This window comes from Rattus norvegicus, chromosome 16 (assembly GCF_036323735.1).
Source record: "Rattus norvegicus strain BN/NHsdMcwi chromosome 16, GRCr8, whole genome shotgun sequence".
NCBI classification, from domain to species: domain Eukaryota; kingdom Metazoa; phylum Chordata; class Mammalia; order Rodentia; family Muridae; genus Rattus; species Rattus norvegicus.
This window is the reverse complement of record NC_086034.1, coordinates 5,704,537-5,720,889: the sequence shown is the minus strand read 5'-3', so window position 1 is coordinate 5,720,889 and position 16,353 is coordinate 5,704,537. Positions and strand designations below refer to the sequence as shown.

The 16,353-nt window shown below is 48.7% G+C and overlaps 1 protein-coding gene and 1 pseudogene across 2 annotated transcripts in view; both read right to left on the bottom strand.

Annotated features, from left to right (window-relative positions):
• Nucleotides 1-2,736: 2,736 nt before the first annotated feature.
• LOC108353090 (60S ribosomal protein L34 pseudogene) lies at nt 2,737-14,097 on the bottom strand (annotated as a pseudogene).
• Dcp1a (decapping mRNA 1A) overlaps nt 12,267-16,353 on the bottom strand; it is a 45,187-nt gene continuing 41,100 nt past the window's right edge. For both annotated transcript variants that reach the window (NM_001191831.2, NM_001411752.1), the window contains one exon: nt 12,267-16,116. In NM_001191831.2, the coding sequence (NP_001178760.2) occupies nt 16,036-16,116 (81 nt within the window). In that variant the 3' untranslated portion in view covers nt 12,267-16,035. The remainder of the gene's footprint in view (nt 16,117-16,353) is intronic.

Genomic DNA, 16,353 nt, shown 5'->3' with positions numbered 1-16,353 from the left:
TTCCGGAGCTGGGGACCGAACCCAGGGCCTTGCGCTTGGTAGGCAAGCGCTCTACCACTGAGCTAAATTCCCAACCCCCTTAGTTTGCTTTCTTATACTCTCCAGGGCCATCTGCTCAGGAATGGTACTGCCCACAGTGGACTGGGTCCTCCTACACCAATCATTAATAATAATAATAATAATAGCAATAACAACAACAACAATAATAATATACCCTACAGATAAGTCCATGATAAGATAAGATACAGATAAGTCATTTAGTGAAGGTATTTTCTTTTTTTTTTTTTTGGTTCTTTTTTTCGGAGCTGGGGACCGAACCCAGGGCCTTGCGCTTCCTAGGTAAGCGCTCTACCACTGAGCTAAATCCCCAGCCCCATAGTGAAGGTATTTTCTAAATTAAGGATCTCTTTTCCCCAATGACTCTAGTTTGTGTCAACTTGACAAAATTACCTAGCTCATGCCACGTAGCCAGTAAACTGGGAGAGTTTGCCAGAGTTCTTGCTCTAGGGCATCTGCAGGCTCTGGATCCTGTGCAGCATCCCATGAGGGGGAGGCACGGGCAGGGAAAGGGAATCTGGATGTAAGGAGGAGAGCTCCTGCAGCTCCTTAACTCAGCCGGGGGCCAGCCCACATGGCACACGGGGCTCGCTCCCACACGCCCTCCTCGTCCGTTTGCTGACTCTTACCGTTCTGGTTTTTTGTTTGTTTGTTAGTTTGTTTTGCTTTTTCTTTTGCTAGGTCAAGCAATTTTTTAAAAAGATTTATTCATTTATTATATATGCATACACTGTCTTCAGACACACCAGAAGAGGGCATCAGATCTCATTACAGATGGTTGTGAGCCACCATGTGGTTGCTGGGAATTGAACTCAGGACCTCTGGAAGAGCAGTCAGTGCTCTTAACTGCTGAGCCATCTCCCCGGCCCCAGGTCAAGCAATTCTTTTTTTCCTTTGGGTTCTTTTTTTCCGGAGCTGGGGACCGAACCCAGGGCCTTGCGCTTCCTAGGCCAGGTCAAGCAATTTTAATCAAGTTCATGGTCAGCTGCTAGTCTGGTCCTGCACTAGCCCAGAAGTGCTAGGAACAGTCTTCACTGTTGTCCCTTGTAGGGTGTCGCAGGTGGAACCCATTCTTGAATCTTCTTTCTAGTGGCGGAGTAAGGAACGTATTACTCTGGAGTGGTAGTCACGTTGAATTTATGGTTTGTCCAGATGAATTTACGAGCAGTCAGTGGTTTTTTTGCCGTCAGTCACGCAGTGAAGCCAGCGGGGCCATTCAGGAGGCATCCATCCGAATCCCAGGATGTGTTTTTGCCATTCGTTTCGGTGGTGTATATGACACATCGGTGACGGCCAAAAACTGCTTGTTGTCCTCCGAGTATCTTTTTCCATATGTGTCTTCCCCCACCCAGGCCCCAAGCCGCTGTGGCCGGTGACCTGCTGCAGCCCTGGAGTCCCTTCAGGACCTTCCTACTGTTCTGTTTTAAACCACAGTCTCGTTGAGATGGAGCAAATGCACCATGAGAGCCACCCTTGGATTTCGATCTTATTTTATTGTTTTTTTTTTCTTTTTTCCAGACAGGTTTTTATGCAGCCCAGGCTGGCTTTGACATCACTGTGGACCGGGGGCATACAAGGCAGTGATTTGGAGCATACTAAACATGAGTGTGCCTGCGTGTGTGAGTGTGTGTGTGAGTGTGTGTGTGAGTGTGTGTGTGAGTGTGTGTGTGAGTGTGCCTGCGTGTGTGAGTGTGAGTGTGTGTGAGTGTGTGTGTGAGTGTGTGTGTGTGAGTGTGTGTGTGAGTGTGCCTGCGTGTGTGAGTGTGTGTGAGTGTGTGTGAGTGTGTGTGTGAGTGTGTGTGTGAGTGTGTGTGTGAGTATGTGTGTGAGTGTGTGTGTGAGTGTGTGTGTGAGTGTGTGTGAGTGTGCCTGCGTGTGTGAGTGTGTGTGTGAGTGTGTGTGAGTGTGTGTGTGAGTGTGTGTGTGAGTGTGTGTGAGTGTGTGTGAGTGTGTGTGTGTGAGTGTGTGTGTGAGTGTGTGTGAGTGTGTGTGAGTGTGTGTGTGAGTGTGTGTGAGTGTGTGTGAGTGTGTGTGTGTGTGTGAGTGTGTGTGTGTGTGTGTGTGTGTGCGTGCGCGCGCGTGCGTATGGGGGGACAATGTGGAAATCAGAGGACTTTGTGGACTTGATTCCACCGTCACGTGGGCTCTGGGTATGAAACTCAGATTGCCAGGGTTGGTGGCAAGTGCCGTTACCCACTGAACCATCTCACCAGCCCCCATTTAATTTGTTTGAGGTAGGGTCTCAGGTAGCCCAGGCTGGCTTCAAGTTCTCTATGCAGTCAAGGATGATTTCTTGCCTCTACCTGCAGAATGCACCACCATGCCAGGTTTATGTGGTGCTGGTGCCTTCACGCATGCTGGGAGAGTGTGCGATGCATGCTGGGAGAGTGTTCTAGGCATGCTGGGAGAGTGTTTTATGCATGCTGGGAGAGTGTTCTGGGTGGGCTATGCACCCAGCTCTCCAGTACTCCGGCAGATCCAGGCATGGTGATGCAGCACTTAGGAGGCAGAGGCAGTAGGATGGGTCTCTGTGAGCCTGAGGCCAGCCTGGTCTACACAATGAGTTCTAGGATAGCCAGAGCTACCTGGAGAGACTCTATCTTGAAAAATAGAAGAAATATTCACAGAGATATTTTTGAGTTCAAGGCCAGGCTGGTCCTTATTGCTTGTTCTGTCTGTTTTGTTTTAAAGAGTGTTACTTATTTTTGTGCTGCTGGGATAGACCCCAGGACCTCATGAATGGCAGGCAAGCCCTCTGCCACCAAATTCCATCACCTCAGCATCTAAAAGACGTGGTAGTGAAAGAGCGTACCCCACAGTAGCTCTCGCTCTCCAGCCTCCACTTCTGAGAGGAGAGGTGGGTGGGGCTGAAAGTCCTAACCTTTAACCTTATAATCATTTGTTTTTCCAAACCTGAAGTTGTCTGGGGCTCTGCCCTAAGTCACGGAATTAGAATAAACTCAGCTGCTATCAAGGGGGGGTGGGGGTCTTTATTTTTAAAATCAAAATAGAAATTTGTGTATGTTTTTCTATTATTTATTTATTTGTGTGCACGTGGGTGTGAGTGGTATGTGTGCACACACACAGAGAGGAGAGAGAGAGAGAGACTTCCCTTCATCTTCTTTCTGGATCCAAAGGAAATCTTTAAGAATAGCGCTCACTTTCTCAGCACTGTACTAAAATCAAACAATGCAGACAGTGGCATGGCCCCTATGCAAGGATGACGTGAAAATTCACAAAGCAATCGTATATTTAAAAAAAAAAATTAGTGGCTTTTTGTTTGTTTGTTTTAAAGTCTTTCGAGATAAGGTCTCCCTGTGTAGCCCAGGCTGCCCTGGAATTCACTCTGTAGACCAGGCTGGCCTTGAGCTCAGATCTGCCTGCCTTTGCCTCCCGAGTGCTGGGATTAAAGGCGTGCGCCACCACTGCCTGGCTTATTATTAGTTTTTTAATTTAAAAAGTTGTTACACTGTGGCGGGAGGGCATGGGTATGCTCTTCTCCCATTCCAGTAAGTGGCTCCCACGGATCAGCCGAGGCTGTCAGGTTTGGCAGCATTTACCCACTGAGCCATCTCACCGGCCCTCCACAGAACTGGGAGCAAACGCCGCCGGCTCGATTTTGTATCTCACCGGCCCTCCACAGAACTGGGAACAAACGCCGCCGGCTCGATTTTGTATCTCCCAGCCATGTCCATGAAATTGTGCGGTCATCCTTGCTCTTTCTGAAGATCCTTTCATACCCTCCTGCCCCCGCCCACCCCCAAGAGCCTTGGATTCTTCAGCAGCCACTCTCTACTCCTCTCCACCCCCCGGGTGTCCGTGGCCATCGTCTCTCTTCATCTCTGTGTAATTACCTATTCTGAACATTTTATGCAAGGACTATGCGGACATGTGGGCTTTGTGTCTGGCGGCTCTCACTCCGAATGACGTCATCCAGGTCCACACAGAACACAGAGCGTGCTAGCTTCTTCTTCCTAAGGCTCCACGGTTTGGATAGGCCATGCTCTGTTTATCTAGCCACCCTGAGGGCCACTTGTGCTGCTCCGTTGCTGTGAACGCTGGGTTAAACGGCAACAGGAAGATTGTCCGTCTGTCCGTGTAGGCGGGCATGTTTCCAGTTCTTTCCGGTGCACGCCCAGGAGTGAAATCCCTGACTCACACACGGCCGTTGTTTTTTCCCTTTTTTCAGACTCGAGCTGATCTTCTTGCCTTCGCCCTCCCAGTGCAGAGGTTACAGGGGTGAACCCCCAACCCCAAACCAGGCTGCCATTGTAGTGTTTAATCATTTGAAAAACCGCCCAACTGTTTTTCCAAAGTGGCTATCATTTTTGCAATTTCAGCAGTGGCACATGAGGATCTCAATTTCTTTTTGCTTCTTTTCTTGCCCCATCCCCTCATGCCGGAGAGCAAAGTCTGCGCTTTGAACTTGCTGGGTAAGCGTTCTACCTCAGAGCTTCGAGCACAGTAAGCACTCCAGGCTTTTCAGGCCCTTGTCATCCCTCGCTACAGGGTTATCTTTGCCTTAAACAGAGTATGTACAGAGGGAACTCTCAGGGAGGTTTGGACATTTCTTGCTTTTTACAGTTTGTGGTGCTGGGACCAGGGCTTTGAGGATCATAGGCAAGAGCTCTCTACCACTGAGCTTTAACTGTATTCCTTATCGCTTATAAAGGTTCTCGGAATCAGAGAGAAGGAGCAGGATGCTCTTCCCAAGCCTGCCCAGCTGTGTTCAACCTCCAGGACGCACAAGGTAGAGTGTTGGAATGACTCTTGTGAGTTGCTCTTGACTTTTACACATGTGTTGTGGCCATGTGCCTGCATGCATAAATAAATGCAATCTTACAAGTCACACGTGTTTACAATTGCATGTATGCATATGTGTGTGTGTGCATGTTAGTAGTCATATGTGTGCACACATTTGTTCATGTTTATGTGTGTGCATGTGTGAGTGTGTGCACGCATGAGGTCAGTTTAAAGGTTTAATTTAGCTAGTCTGTAGTTCCTAGTTATTCAGTGAAGCACTAACTCACGTGTGGCAGTGCTGGTAGTTTGTAGATGTGATTATACCTGGCATGATTGGCTGACTCTGACCTACGCAGGTGAGAGGATAGATAGGAAAAACTTACTCTGTGGAGACGAGCTTCAGTGCTGAGAGACCAGCAGTCTGACATGTTTCTAACTTGCTAGCCTCTGGGTGGACTGGGCCCACTCCCGGCAATAAATCTCCTAGTGCCCATATACTGTAGGGTCTATATTTGGGACATGGTCTTGTTACAGATTCTTGAACTCTTGATCCTCCTGCCTCAGCCTCCTAAATGCTGGGATTAGAAACCTGTGTTCGCAAGCTAGCTCTTCCTTTTTGCCCCTGGAATACTCCTGGTACAGAAAAAGATCAACCATGCTTCCCACGGGCTAAACTTTTTCACACACACGCACACACGCATGCATACTCATGCTGCCTCCAGCTAGCACTGTGTTTCAGGAGAGGGAGCTGCTTCAGGCAGGACCTTGCATGTCCAGACTGTGCGGTTGACCCTCTGAGTCATCCCATAAGCCCAGCCCAGCACTGCTGGGCTTGTTCTCCTTGAACGTACAGGAAAGGTGCCAAGTCATCCTAACTTGTAATTTCGGAAGTCAAGTCTTGCCTGGCATTGCCCAAGGCATGGGTATCTCCCTGGGTGGAAAGAGGGCAGCCTCTGTGGGCTCTGATCGGGGTCATCCTACACACGGCTCTACATCAAATCTCAAGCTCAGGTCAGTTCTTTGTCCTCTCTCAGATACCCAATCCAAACTCCAGACCTGGCTGATGACTAGGACCAGGTCCAAGCATTTGCTCGAAGAGAACTGTTGATGCTGGTCACCCAGGAGGGACTCGGACCCAGTTCTGATTACTGTCCCCTTGATTTTTGTTTCTCGAACTTGCTCCCCACGTGGGCAAAGCGCATGCCACACGCTGGCACAGCAGGAGGAGGCTGCCTGGCCTGGGAGCTCTGAAGAGGTGCTAGGTCTGCAGAGAGCATCTGTTCAGGCAGCGCTGTGCTCTGTAAAGAATTCCCGTGGAGAAGGATAGTGACTGGCTGCTCCTCCAGAAGACTTGGGTTCGATTCCCAGCACCCACATGGAGGCTCGACCACTCCTAACTCCAGTTCCAGGGGATCCAACACTGTCTGCTGGCCTCCAAGGACACCTTTGTGACAGAGAACACAGACAGACAGACATATAAGTAAAAACAAACAAAAAGCCCACTACCACCAAAACTTCCTGCTGAGATTGCACTCTAGGAAAAACTCCCACGGAGGTGACCATGGTCAGCAAGATTTAAAAATTTAAAAAAAGATTTATTATGGGTTGGAGAGATGGCTCAGTGGTTAAGAGCACTGGCTATTCTTCCAGAGGTCCTGAGTTCAAATCCCAGTAACCACATGGTGGCTCAAAACCATCTGTAATGAAATTTAATGTCCTCTTTTGGTGTGTATGAAGACAGCTACAGTGTACTTATATATAATAAATAAATAAATCTTAAAAAAAAGATTATGTATACAGTGTTCCGCCTGCATGTATGTTGAAGTGTAGCCTTGAGTGACACAGTGGGGCTGGTGAGACTGTGTGAGCCCTAAATCAGAGTCAGATCCCCAGAACTCATTTAAGGTAGAGAATCCACTGCATAAAATAGTTCCTGACCTTCACGTACATGCAGTGGCGTGTGCAGCCCCCCTTCCTCTCTCTCTCTCTCTCTCTCTCTCTCTCTCTCTCACACACACACACACACACACACACACACTCACTCACACACACTCACACTCTCTCTCACACACACTCACACACACACTCACACTCTCTCTCACACACACTCACACTCTCTCACACACACACACTCACACTCTCTCACACACTCTCTCTCACACACACTCACACATACACTCTCACACACACTCATTCTCTCACTCACTCTCTCACAACACACACAGACATACTCTCACACACACTCATTCTCTCTCTCTCTCTCTCTCTCTCACACACACACACACACACACACACACACACACACACACACACACACACACACAGAGTAAATAAAATAGATTTTGAAAACCAAAACCAACCAAGAATGGGCAAGCAGTGCTCCTTCTCCAGACCATTCTATGCTAAGACCGTGGTCACCTAACAGAGTCAGTGGGTTAAGCGTAAGATTTATTTGTGCCTCTCTCCAATTCCCACTGGCCTCAGTGGACAGGTTCTAGTTTTTCCTTTTTTTTTGGTGGAGACTTGTGTAGCCCAGGCTAGTCTTGAGCTCTCCAAATAACTGAAGATAACCTTGAACTTCTGATCCTCCTGTTTGTACCTTCTCGGTTCTGGGACCATAGGTGTGCCACACGTGCCTGGCTTATGTAGTGCAGAGATTAACCACAGGGCTTCCTGCATGCAGGCCAAGGCAAGCACCCAAGCAATGGGCAGCCCCCGGCACTCCAACAGAGTCCTGCAGCTATTCTGTGGACAGTTGTGTAACTTGTCTCAGGACTGGTCATTTCATTCTTGGCTAGCTCAGTACGTCTTTTTGTTTTTGCTTTTGTTTTGTTTTGACCAAGTCTGGATTTTTATTACTTAAAAAAGTTGCGTATTTATTTTGCTTTCTGACTCTGTGCTTGTGCCTTTAACATTTGACAACGATTTCCTGCTCCTCAGTAAGGAAAGCCCTCTTGATCCTATCACGGACACTCGAGACACACATGGAACCACCATAGGCCCTGCTAACGCACTTCTTTGTCTTCGACAATCCCATAAGGACTTTGGGTCTCACAGTGTGAACCCCTCAGTCTGCCTGGGCACACACTGCATGCAGATGTAGGTGCTTTCCCAACCTTCTTGGTGTAAAGGTAAACAATCCTGTTGCCAGGGGTTCGAGACAGCCTAGTTCTGTTAGAGGCTGTATTGTGGGAAAGCCTTCGACGGTGTGTCAACCTCTGGATTATCCTGAGCACCTCTAAGCACCGTCCCTGGAAGAGGAAAAGAAAAGGGTGGGCAAGTTTAAAGACCAAATGTCTCAGTAAGTCTTTTTATCTCCGAATGACAAGAGGGGAAATGATCCTTTAAACCTACCCATTGACCCATCAGGAGGCAAAGCTGCAGTCATTTAAAAATACAATTATTCCAGAGATCTAAGGTCTTCTCCATGTCTTGCAAACCCCCAAAGAGAAAAAGGTGGGGGCTCTTCTCCATGGTCTAGCTGGGTGAACTTAGTGAATGTCTCTCCTCAACCCCCGGCTCGCTCATTGGTAATGAGCTAACGCATCACGAGCGACACTCACTTTATCAATACAGAGCGATGCCAAGATATCAGACATCTTTATTCATGTCACTTCACAGGTCTGGCTGGCCCTCCCCATGGAGTGTGAGAGGTTAGTGTGCACACATGGGCCACTGTAAGTGGGATCGAGCACAGAATGGCTGTCATTCCAGTCTTTCAGGTGAAGAGACCCACGCGTGGCCTCTTGTAGATCATGTGGCCTTCGCTTCTCCCACCTGCTTGCCCACTGGTCCATTGCAGTCTCCAAGGTAGAGCCCGGGGAAGCAACTTTGGTCAAAGGTGCTAAGTTTGCAGCCACCACAGCACAACGGCCATTATTAAGGACTCTAAAGTCCTCCAGGAGAATCAATGAATCATCTCATCTCCTTGGGCTGGAGTCAAACAGCTTCTCACCGTGCTTCTGGGCAGGAGCCCAGGTTAGTTTAGGAGATTAGAAGCCATGAACCTGTTTTGGGGCTGTGGTGGGGTGGAGCTCATTGCTAAAATTCCTTCCGGAGAAAGACTTAGAGCAATGTGTACTTTGCCCAAGGTCTCAATGACAAACGGAGGTCAGACAAGCCTAGGTGAAGGCTGTGGTGACTCCTCTCTCCCTGTGCAGAGAAGCCATACGCAGGAGGGACGAGGGCTTCCCTGTAGCTGTGGACATGGAGCCCTGCCTCAGTTTCCCCTGGTCTCTCTACATTCTCCATCTCCTCTCCACAGGCTAAGAGCCGAGTGCGTGGCAGGTACAGAGACCAACTGGATTCCCTTCCCCGTGCCAGGTGGGGCGAAGTATGAATGCTAAGCCCAACCAGGGTGAATTTTGCAAGGGTACGATGAGCCCCAATAGTGGTTGCTTGGCCCAGGAGACAGTTACCATGGTGTGTGTGTGTGTGTGTGTGTGTGTGTGTGTGTGTGTGTGTGTGTGTGTGACTGAAGTGTGTTGTGCCCTGGTCAGGTAGAGGCTGGGCAGTGAGCATTTCAGGAACGGGAGGTGTTACAGCGAAGACCCAGAGGGCCTCTAGGGAAGCTTTATCTAAGTGCTCAGACAATGGGAGAGTTAATGTAGAACATTTCATCATTACTTTTATAGACAGGATGAAGGGCCAGGCGTGGCGGTGACCGTCCTTACTGTAGCACCTGGGAGAGAGACGGAGGCAGGCAGATCTGTAAAAAGCAGTTTGCTGGAAGCTCTCTGGAGCCCTTTTCAGATTGGTCAGTTGATTATGGGCCCATCCCCGCCCCTTCCTGGGTCCTTTCCTCAGGCTGCACTGAACAATCGTCCCTCAGGGTTGGAGGAGTTGGAAGGAAAATGGGCACGAGGAAGGCACAAGCAGCAAACGTTAAAGTTTCTCTTTCCTGGAATTGTGTTTTGAAGTCATTCAACTCCTCTGAAACAAACCGTGCGATAACGGCACTATCACACCAGCCCTGCGCTACCACCTCCCAGACTGGCTAGAAGCAACCTGCCTGCAGCCGTCTGTGTGCTGGGTGGGTATGGCAGGCTCCTGAGGTGCCGGGAGCTGATCCCATCACTGCGTGGCCAGCACAGGCTGCTTGAGTCTTGTGAGCACGGAACCTCCGTTCAGCAAGCTCACAGAGGTTTAGAAACTTCTTAAAGAACTTTTCATGCCAGGCGACCTAAGTTGCATGGTCTGAAACATGGAAATGTCAGACCCCATGGCTTTCCCCGCTTCCTGCTTTGTATGTGGTATGGAGTGCATGAACATGTGTGTATTCATGTGTGTGGAGACTCAGGACGGTTGCGCAGCTCAATAGCGCTTCTCTCCTTTGAATAGAGCTCACTGGTATGCTGGCTCCGCCTTTGCCCTTCTAGATACTCACAGGAGGGGCAGCCACGTCCACCTAGCATCCTGTGGGTTCTGGTCCTCACACTTGTACTGATACTATGACCTTGCCAGCCCCAGTGAGTCCGTACTTCCTGCCCTCATCTATGTTCTTCCTCACCCTACGTGACTGCCCCATCTTGAGCTCCTCTAGCCCAGGGGTTCCTGACAGCTCAAGACAGGCCAGATTCACGTGTCCCTTACTCAAGTCAGACTTGTAGCGGCACCCGCTCCATGAACCAAGACCTGAACATGGTGAGAGAAACATTCTTGGAACGAATCCAGACGCCTCAACCTTGCCTTGTTCAGTTTTGAAGAAACTCCAGCTCTTACTCAGAATCTATTGAATTTAGTTTATCACAATATTCCAATGAGCCCAGTGACCCAAATTCTCATAAAGGTGTTGGTGTATGTGTGGGGGCTAGGGACTGACACCAAACGCTTTTCTTAATTGCTGTCCATTTCAATTCCTTTTGATCACACACATTTGTGTATATGTGTATAGCACATGCGGAAGTCAGAGGACAATTTGGAGGAGCTGGTTTTCTTTGCACCATGTGGAAACGACCAGATTAAAACTCAGGCTTAAGCTTAAATGCCTTTACTTCACTGACCCATCTGGCTGCTCCTCCACTTTACTGTTTGAGACAGGGTCTCTCGCTGAGATCAACTTGGCTAGGCTGGCTGGCTGGCTCTAGAGCTCGGTCTCTGCCCTCATCGTCCCCACTCAGGGATGCAGCTGCCATAGGCTTTTACTGGGTGCTGGGGCTCTGAATTCAGGTCCCCGTTTGTGTAGTAGGCACCTTGCCAATGGGGCCACCTTCTCCAGGAACCCACGATCCATGTCTTGACAAATGAAAAGCAGCAGCCAAGCAGACTATTCTAGCTTACAGTGTAGCCTTCCAGTGAGCTTCGAGCTTGGGATGGTCTTGAACTTCTGGGCCTTTTGCATCTACCTCCCAAGTCCTGCGCTTACAGGTAGGTATCTATAGCTTATACACTATATAATTATATATTTATGTGATATAGTAATTATACATACAATATACACTAGTGATCTATATAATATACATTGTATATATTATATTATATAATTGTGTGTAAGTGCTCTACCAAAGCAAGCTGGACCCACAACCGAACTCTACCCTTTAATGAGAGCAGCAAGACGAAGGAATCAAGAACCTACAGTCTAGAGTAACTTGTTAGGGAGAGGGTGGGGGGAAGAAAGGTGTTTTAGAAAGACGAAAGAACAGAGCAGCTTTTACTATGTAGCTCAGGCTGGCCCCTTTGGATTCAGGAACTCTTCCTGCCTCTGCCCTTCTGAAACAGGTCTCATCCATAAATCTCATGCTCATCTTGAGCTTGCTGTGTAGACAAGGACGGTTTTCAACTCTCAGAGGCTCGGAGCACAGGTGTGTGCCGCCATGCCTGCAGCAGGTCAGAGCCAGTGCATGTTTACAATACACAGAGCCCTGGGTTGAACTACACTCTGCAGGATTCCAGTTAGAAAGAAAGCCAGTTTAGATCGTGAAACTGCCATTGCTGTAATGTGGTCCTGTGGCACACCAGACCTCTTCCTGTACACACACACCTTTGCCCACGTGGTACACGCCTGTGTACGCATGCCTGTGGGCATGTGTGGAAGCCGGAGGTTGATACTGGATGTCTTCCTAAATCACTTTTCCACTTTATTTGTTTGAGACAGGGTCTCTCACTGGACCTGGAGCTGTTTGGTCTAAACCAGCTAGCCAGGGGCTTCCCAGCACTGGGGTACAGCGGCCTTCACACCTGGCACAAACAAAACCAAAACCGGGTGCTGAGGTTCTACACCCAGACCCTCAGGCTTGTGCACCAAGCACTTAAGCACGGAGCCCAGCCCCACATACACACATGCCTGTCCCTCTGGCAGCTGCTTTCTGGAGAAACATAAGCTAGAACCAGGTCTCTGGAAGGTTACCTTGATTTTTGGCTGGTTTTGTTCCCTGCCCTTACTCCACCTGAGCAGTATAGGGCTCTGGTGAAGTACGGCTCATTGAAAATTCCCATTTCTACAGATTAAATAAAAAACACAATTAGAATTTTTAGTAGGTGCTAAAACTTGGTTTTGAAATTTTATTAAAAAAATATATTTGCAAACATATAAAATTTAGGATGAAAAATGCTCATTTTAAAACATGTAATAACTTAATATTTGCAAACATACACAGATGGTATAAAATCCACACCACTAAAAAGGTTAATGAGGTGGCACTGCGCTCACGGAACGAAAGCTTCACAGTGGCGCACGCAGGGCTTCTCGTGTCCTCGGAAGGGCTGAGAGCCTGGTGCAGGGAAGCCAGGGGAGCCACACGGCCGATGCAGTAGAGAGTGAGACCACTCCGCACGCACACCAACAACACGCTCTAAGGATTCACAGATAAAAGGGAAACACAACTTTGCATTTTCTCCCACTTCAAAGTGATATGTATTGCATTGCAGTGTTTGAAAGAGTGATGTCAAATCGGAATCCGAGGGAAACATTGCACAGCTCTCCTGCTGAAACTTGAAATGAAAAACAAAAAAATAAAACAACAAAACAACCTTACACCTAACCCCACAGGCTCCTGAGGCCCTGGTCCTCCAGGAAATGCTCTTGGTGAGCAGCTTCAAAGCCCACTGTGAGGTGCTCTGCCCAGACCCTGCATTTTGGATTCTTGAAAGCAGGGTGGGCACTGCTAGTTCCAGAGTGTGCACACTCTCAACACAACTGAAGGAAAACAAAGGCAGGCCAGAAGAAACACATGGTCCTTAGTAGGTGTGCCCGAGGACAGCGGGCTTGGGCCGTGAGCCCTCAGTGCCTGACTCGCAGGGTCCTCCTCACGCGCCTGTGCCCTTCTCTTCCCTCTGAGCTGTGATATGATGGCTGGCTCTGCTTTACGAGCAGTTAGGCACCGTCAGTTTCACAGGCTGCATTATTGGTATTAGAAGGGCAGTTACGGCCTCTACTCCTGAACTGAGAACATTTCAAAGGACATTCTTTGGGGGAAGAGAGCAATAAAGCTGCATGGTTTAAAAAGATTACTTACTAGTGGATTCAATGGCATTTATAATTAATTCCCATAGAAGATTCAGGCCACAGACAGAACCAATGCTTGCACATGCTGGTCATTGGTATCTAAGCCAAGCCTGGGCTAAGGCCTTGACTTGGGTTTGGAATGAACACCAATGCCCAGGCGAGCTGTGACAGTTCGTGTGGAGCCTGCAGGGGACAACGCCTTTCCTGATACTGATGGTCACGTAAGACTTAGCACGCAAAGTCAAGTGGGGCCCCGGAGAGGTAACAACGGGGAACAAGGCAGTCTGAGAGGACTGGGGGTCGGGGTGGGGGTGTCAGCTGGGGTGTCCACCCATTCAAAGACATAACATTAAGTACAAAACAAAGAGCAGTGTCACTCACTAGTGACACCCTAGACATGCTTGCTGCATGTTGAACTCTGGGCTACTCTTCCCAGACTCTATGGTCACCTGGGGCAGGGGTGGGTGTGTACACAGATGGACCAAATGGCCTAATGAGGTCTTCTGGACTCTGCCAACTTAGCGAGAAGCATGTCCAATGTCCCTCTCAGTCTAACGAAGGTTCCGGAAGACACTGTTAACATGCAAGCTATGCCAGCTAGCAGAGCATCTGGACAGCATGCCTGGACGAGGAGTAAGGCAACGGAGTGGACTCTGGCCAGGCTCAGCCAACCGCACCTACAGTCAGGCTTGGCCCGGGTCTCTGGGCTCACTCGGGCCCAGCTTCCTAGGAGTCCTGATCTGGAACTTCTGGCCTCTGACTTTTGAGTAAATGCTTGGAGCATGTAAATCTGGGAGCTGAAACAGGTTTACCTGCCTCCCGCCTCCATCCCTTCGGCACTCAGAAGTTTCCATCTACACCGAGGAAGCCTTCCTTCTCAGAGGTTCTCCTTCTGCTCATCTTAGTCATTCCTGGGATTAAGGGTGAAAGTATCCGGTCTGACTGCAGGCACTCTTTAGGGTACCCATGCTTCGCCCTCATATAATACTACATACACTCGAAAGCATCAGCGAAACTCACACACCTACTGGAAGAAGATGCTTTGAACCATCTGTTTACTCATGTCCACTGAGACCACTCGGGGTGACCACGCCTACAGGCGTGCATGTTCACCTTACGAGAACAGCCCTGCGGCTCCCTGACCACCACCTCCTACTGTCAGCAACATTCATCACCTCATCACAACTTGACCTTGCTTAGATGACACGTGAACAATTAATTTTTGGTTGCTATATTTACATACTATCATGAAACTATCCCTAACTTAGTATGAAAAAGACTAAGCTTCCCTGAATTCTGCACACTTCACACATAACTAGGTAGACAAGAGAAGACACTCAACTGAGAAGCAGAAACATTGTCCAGGAAGCATGTTGAGATCAGCATAAGCCAATCAAAGTGTTCTTTAGGCTAAAAAACTAAGACCAAAGTAAGTAATTAATAAGTAATTTTCTAAAACTTCAGCTAGAAAGAAATCGATGAGCCTTTGATTGAGTTCCCATTAAAGCTTAAGCAACTGTCCGGTGGGACCACCGTGCCTGCCAGCATTATTCACAGCGAGTCCTTACGCTAGCTGGTTGAGCCAACAGGGTTCTTACCCATCATTAAATAGTGCTCAGAAAAGTAAGCAGTGCATCTTAATTGGTTAAATACTAGAAAATGACCTGTATCATAGAAACGAAGACACTTTTCATTCAAAGAATATCTCAAAATTACTATTGCTGAAATAATCAAATTCTACATTAAAATATTACCAAACACCATTACATGCCATAAAAGAATAAATAGAAACCATGGCAGATCGATAGCAGCATCACAAAGCATTTCTACAGTTCTGCACTGCGGCCGGAGGGCGCAGCCTAGGAACACACTGTGAGGTCTGGGTCTCACACTTGCTTGACTCCATATTCTACAACGAAGGAAGGGCAGTGTGGGGACAGCTCCCTTTTCTGCATAGCTTTAAAACTGCTCTCAGCACATCTGAGGAATGGAACCAGAATGGCTTTGTCAGATTGGTCCACTGGTCCTTTGCCAGCAGTTAAGGAAAACAATCAACAACAACTTCAACTGTGTTTAGACGGAGAAGGAAATAAGGCTGCGCTTCACGCACAAACGTGACACTAAACTGCTGAGAGTTCACTAGAATGGAGCCTTCTGGTAGGATCTGGATCTGTGTGCCCCGGCCTCTGCTTCAACGGTGTGAAGCCTCCTCTCCACCGACCAGAGCCCTGCGGGCCCCACCCAAAGAGCTGTGCTTCACGGAGTCTGCGCAGGGCAGGGCAGGCCAGGGACACCTCCCGGAACACAAAGACATCCCAGAAGTCTTAAGGCCCAAGCGGGTGCTCATAGAAAATAGACTTCACTTGAACAAATACCTTCCAAAGAGTCGACTTAAATCCTGATCCTTAAATCTTGAAGCTACTCTGCGAGCTGACATTGAGTTCAGAGCTTCTAGGGGTAGAGGAGGGAGGGCGTGGGCTTCACTGAGGCTGGTGGCTCCTCCCAGGCCTGGAGAGCAGCTGACAGCCAGGCCCTCATTCCACACACGGGCTTACAGCTGATGAAAACGCCCACGGAACTCAACACAATGGTCTCTTGCTGTTTTTGTCAAACAAAGGTTTGCTGGTGATGCTTCACAGTGAAACCTCCATCATCACTGAGAACGTCTCTAGAAACATCCCTAAGGACGAGGCCCTCAGGCTCCTCGAAGCTCCATGTTCTCCTCAGACGTGCGTGAGGAAGCCTGCTTGTCTGGAGGTGGACCCTGTCCCTGCGCACTGCATCCACTGCAGTCATAGGCTGTGGTTGTCTTTGCTCTTGGTCAGAACCTGCAAGTAAACTTCATGAAGCGTGCTGAGAAAGCCGGAGTCATTCTGGAAGAGACGGGAAGGACACACTGCCTGTTACTTCCTCAGAACTCGCCTCTAAGGTAACCACTTAGGAACACACAGAACTGACTAATTCCCCAAATAACCTGCCCCCGAGACAGTCACACTTACATCCACCATTCCATTTTCCAGGAGGATATACCTGGGAAAGGAGGCTGCTGCCAGGCAGGTTTCTGAATTTGCACCAATATACACTAAGCCTTGTCAAGCGTGAAATTAAAA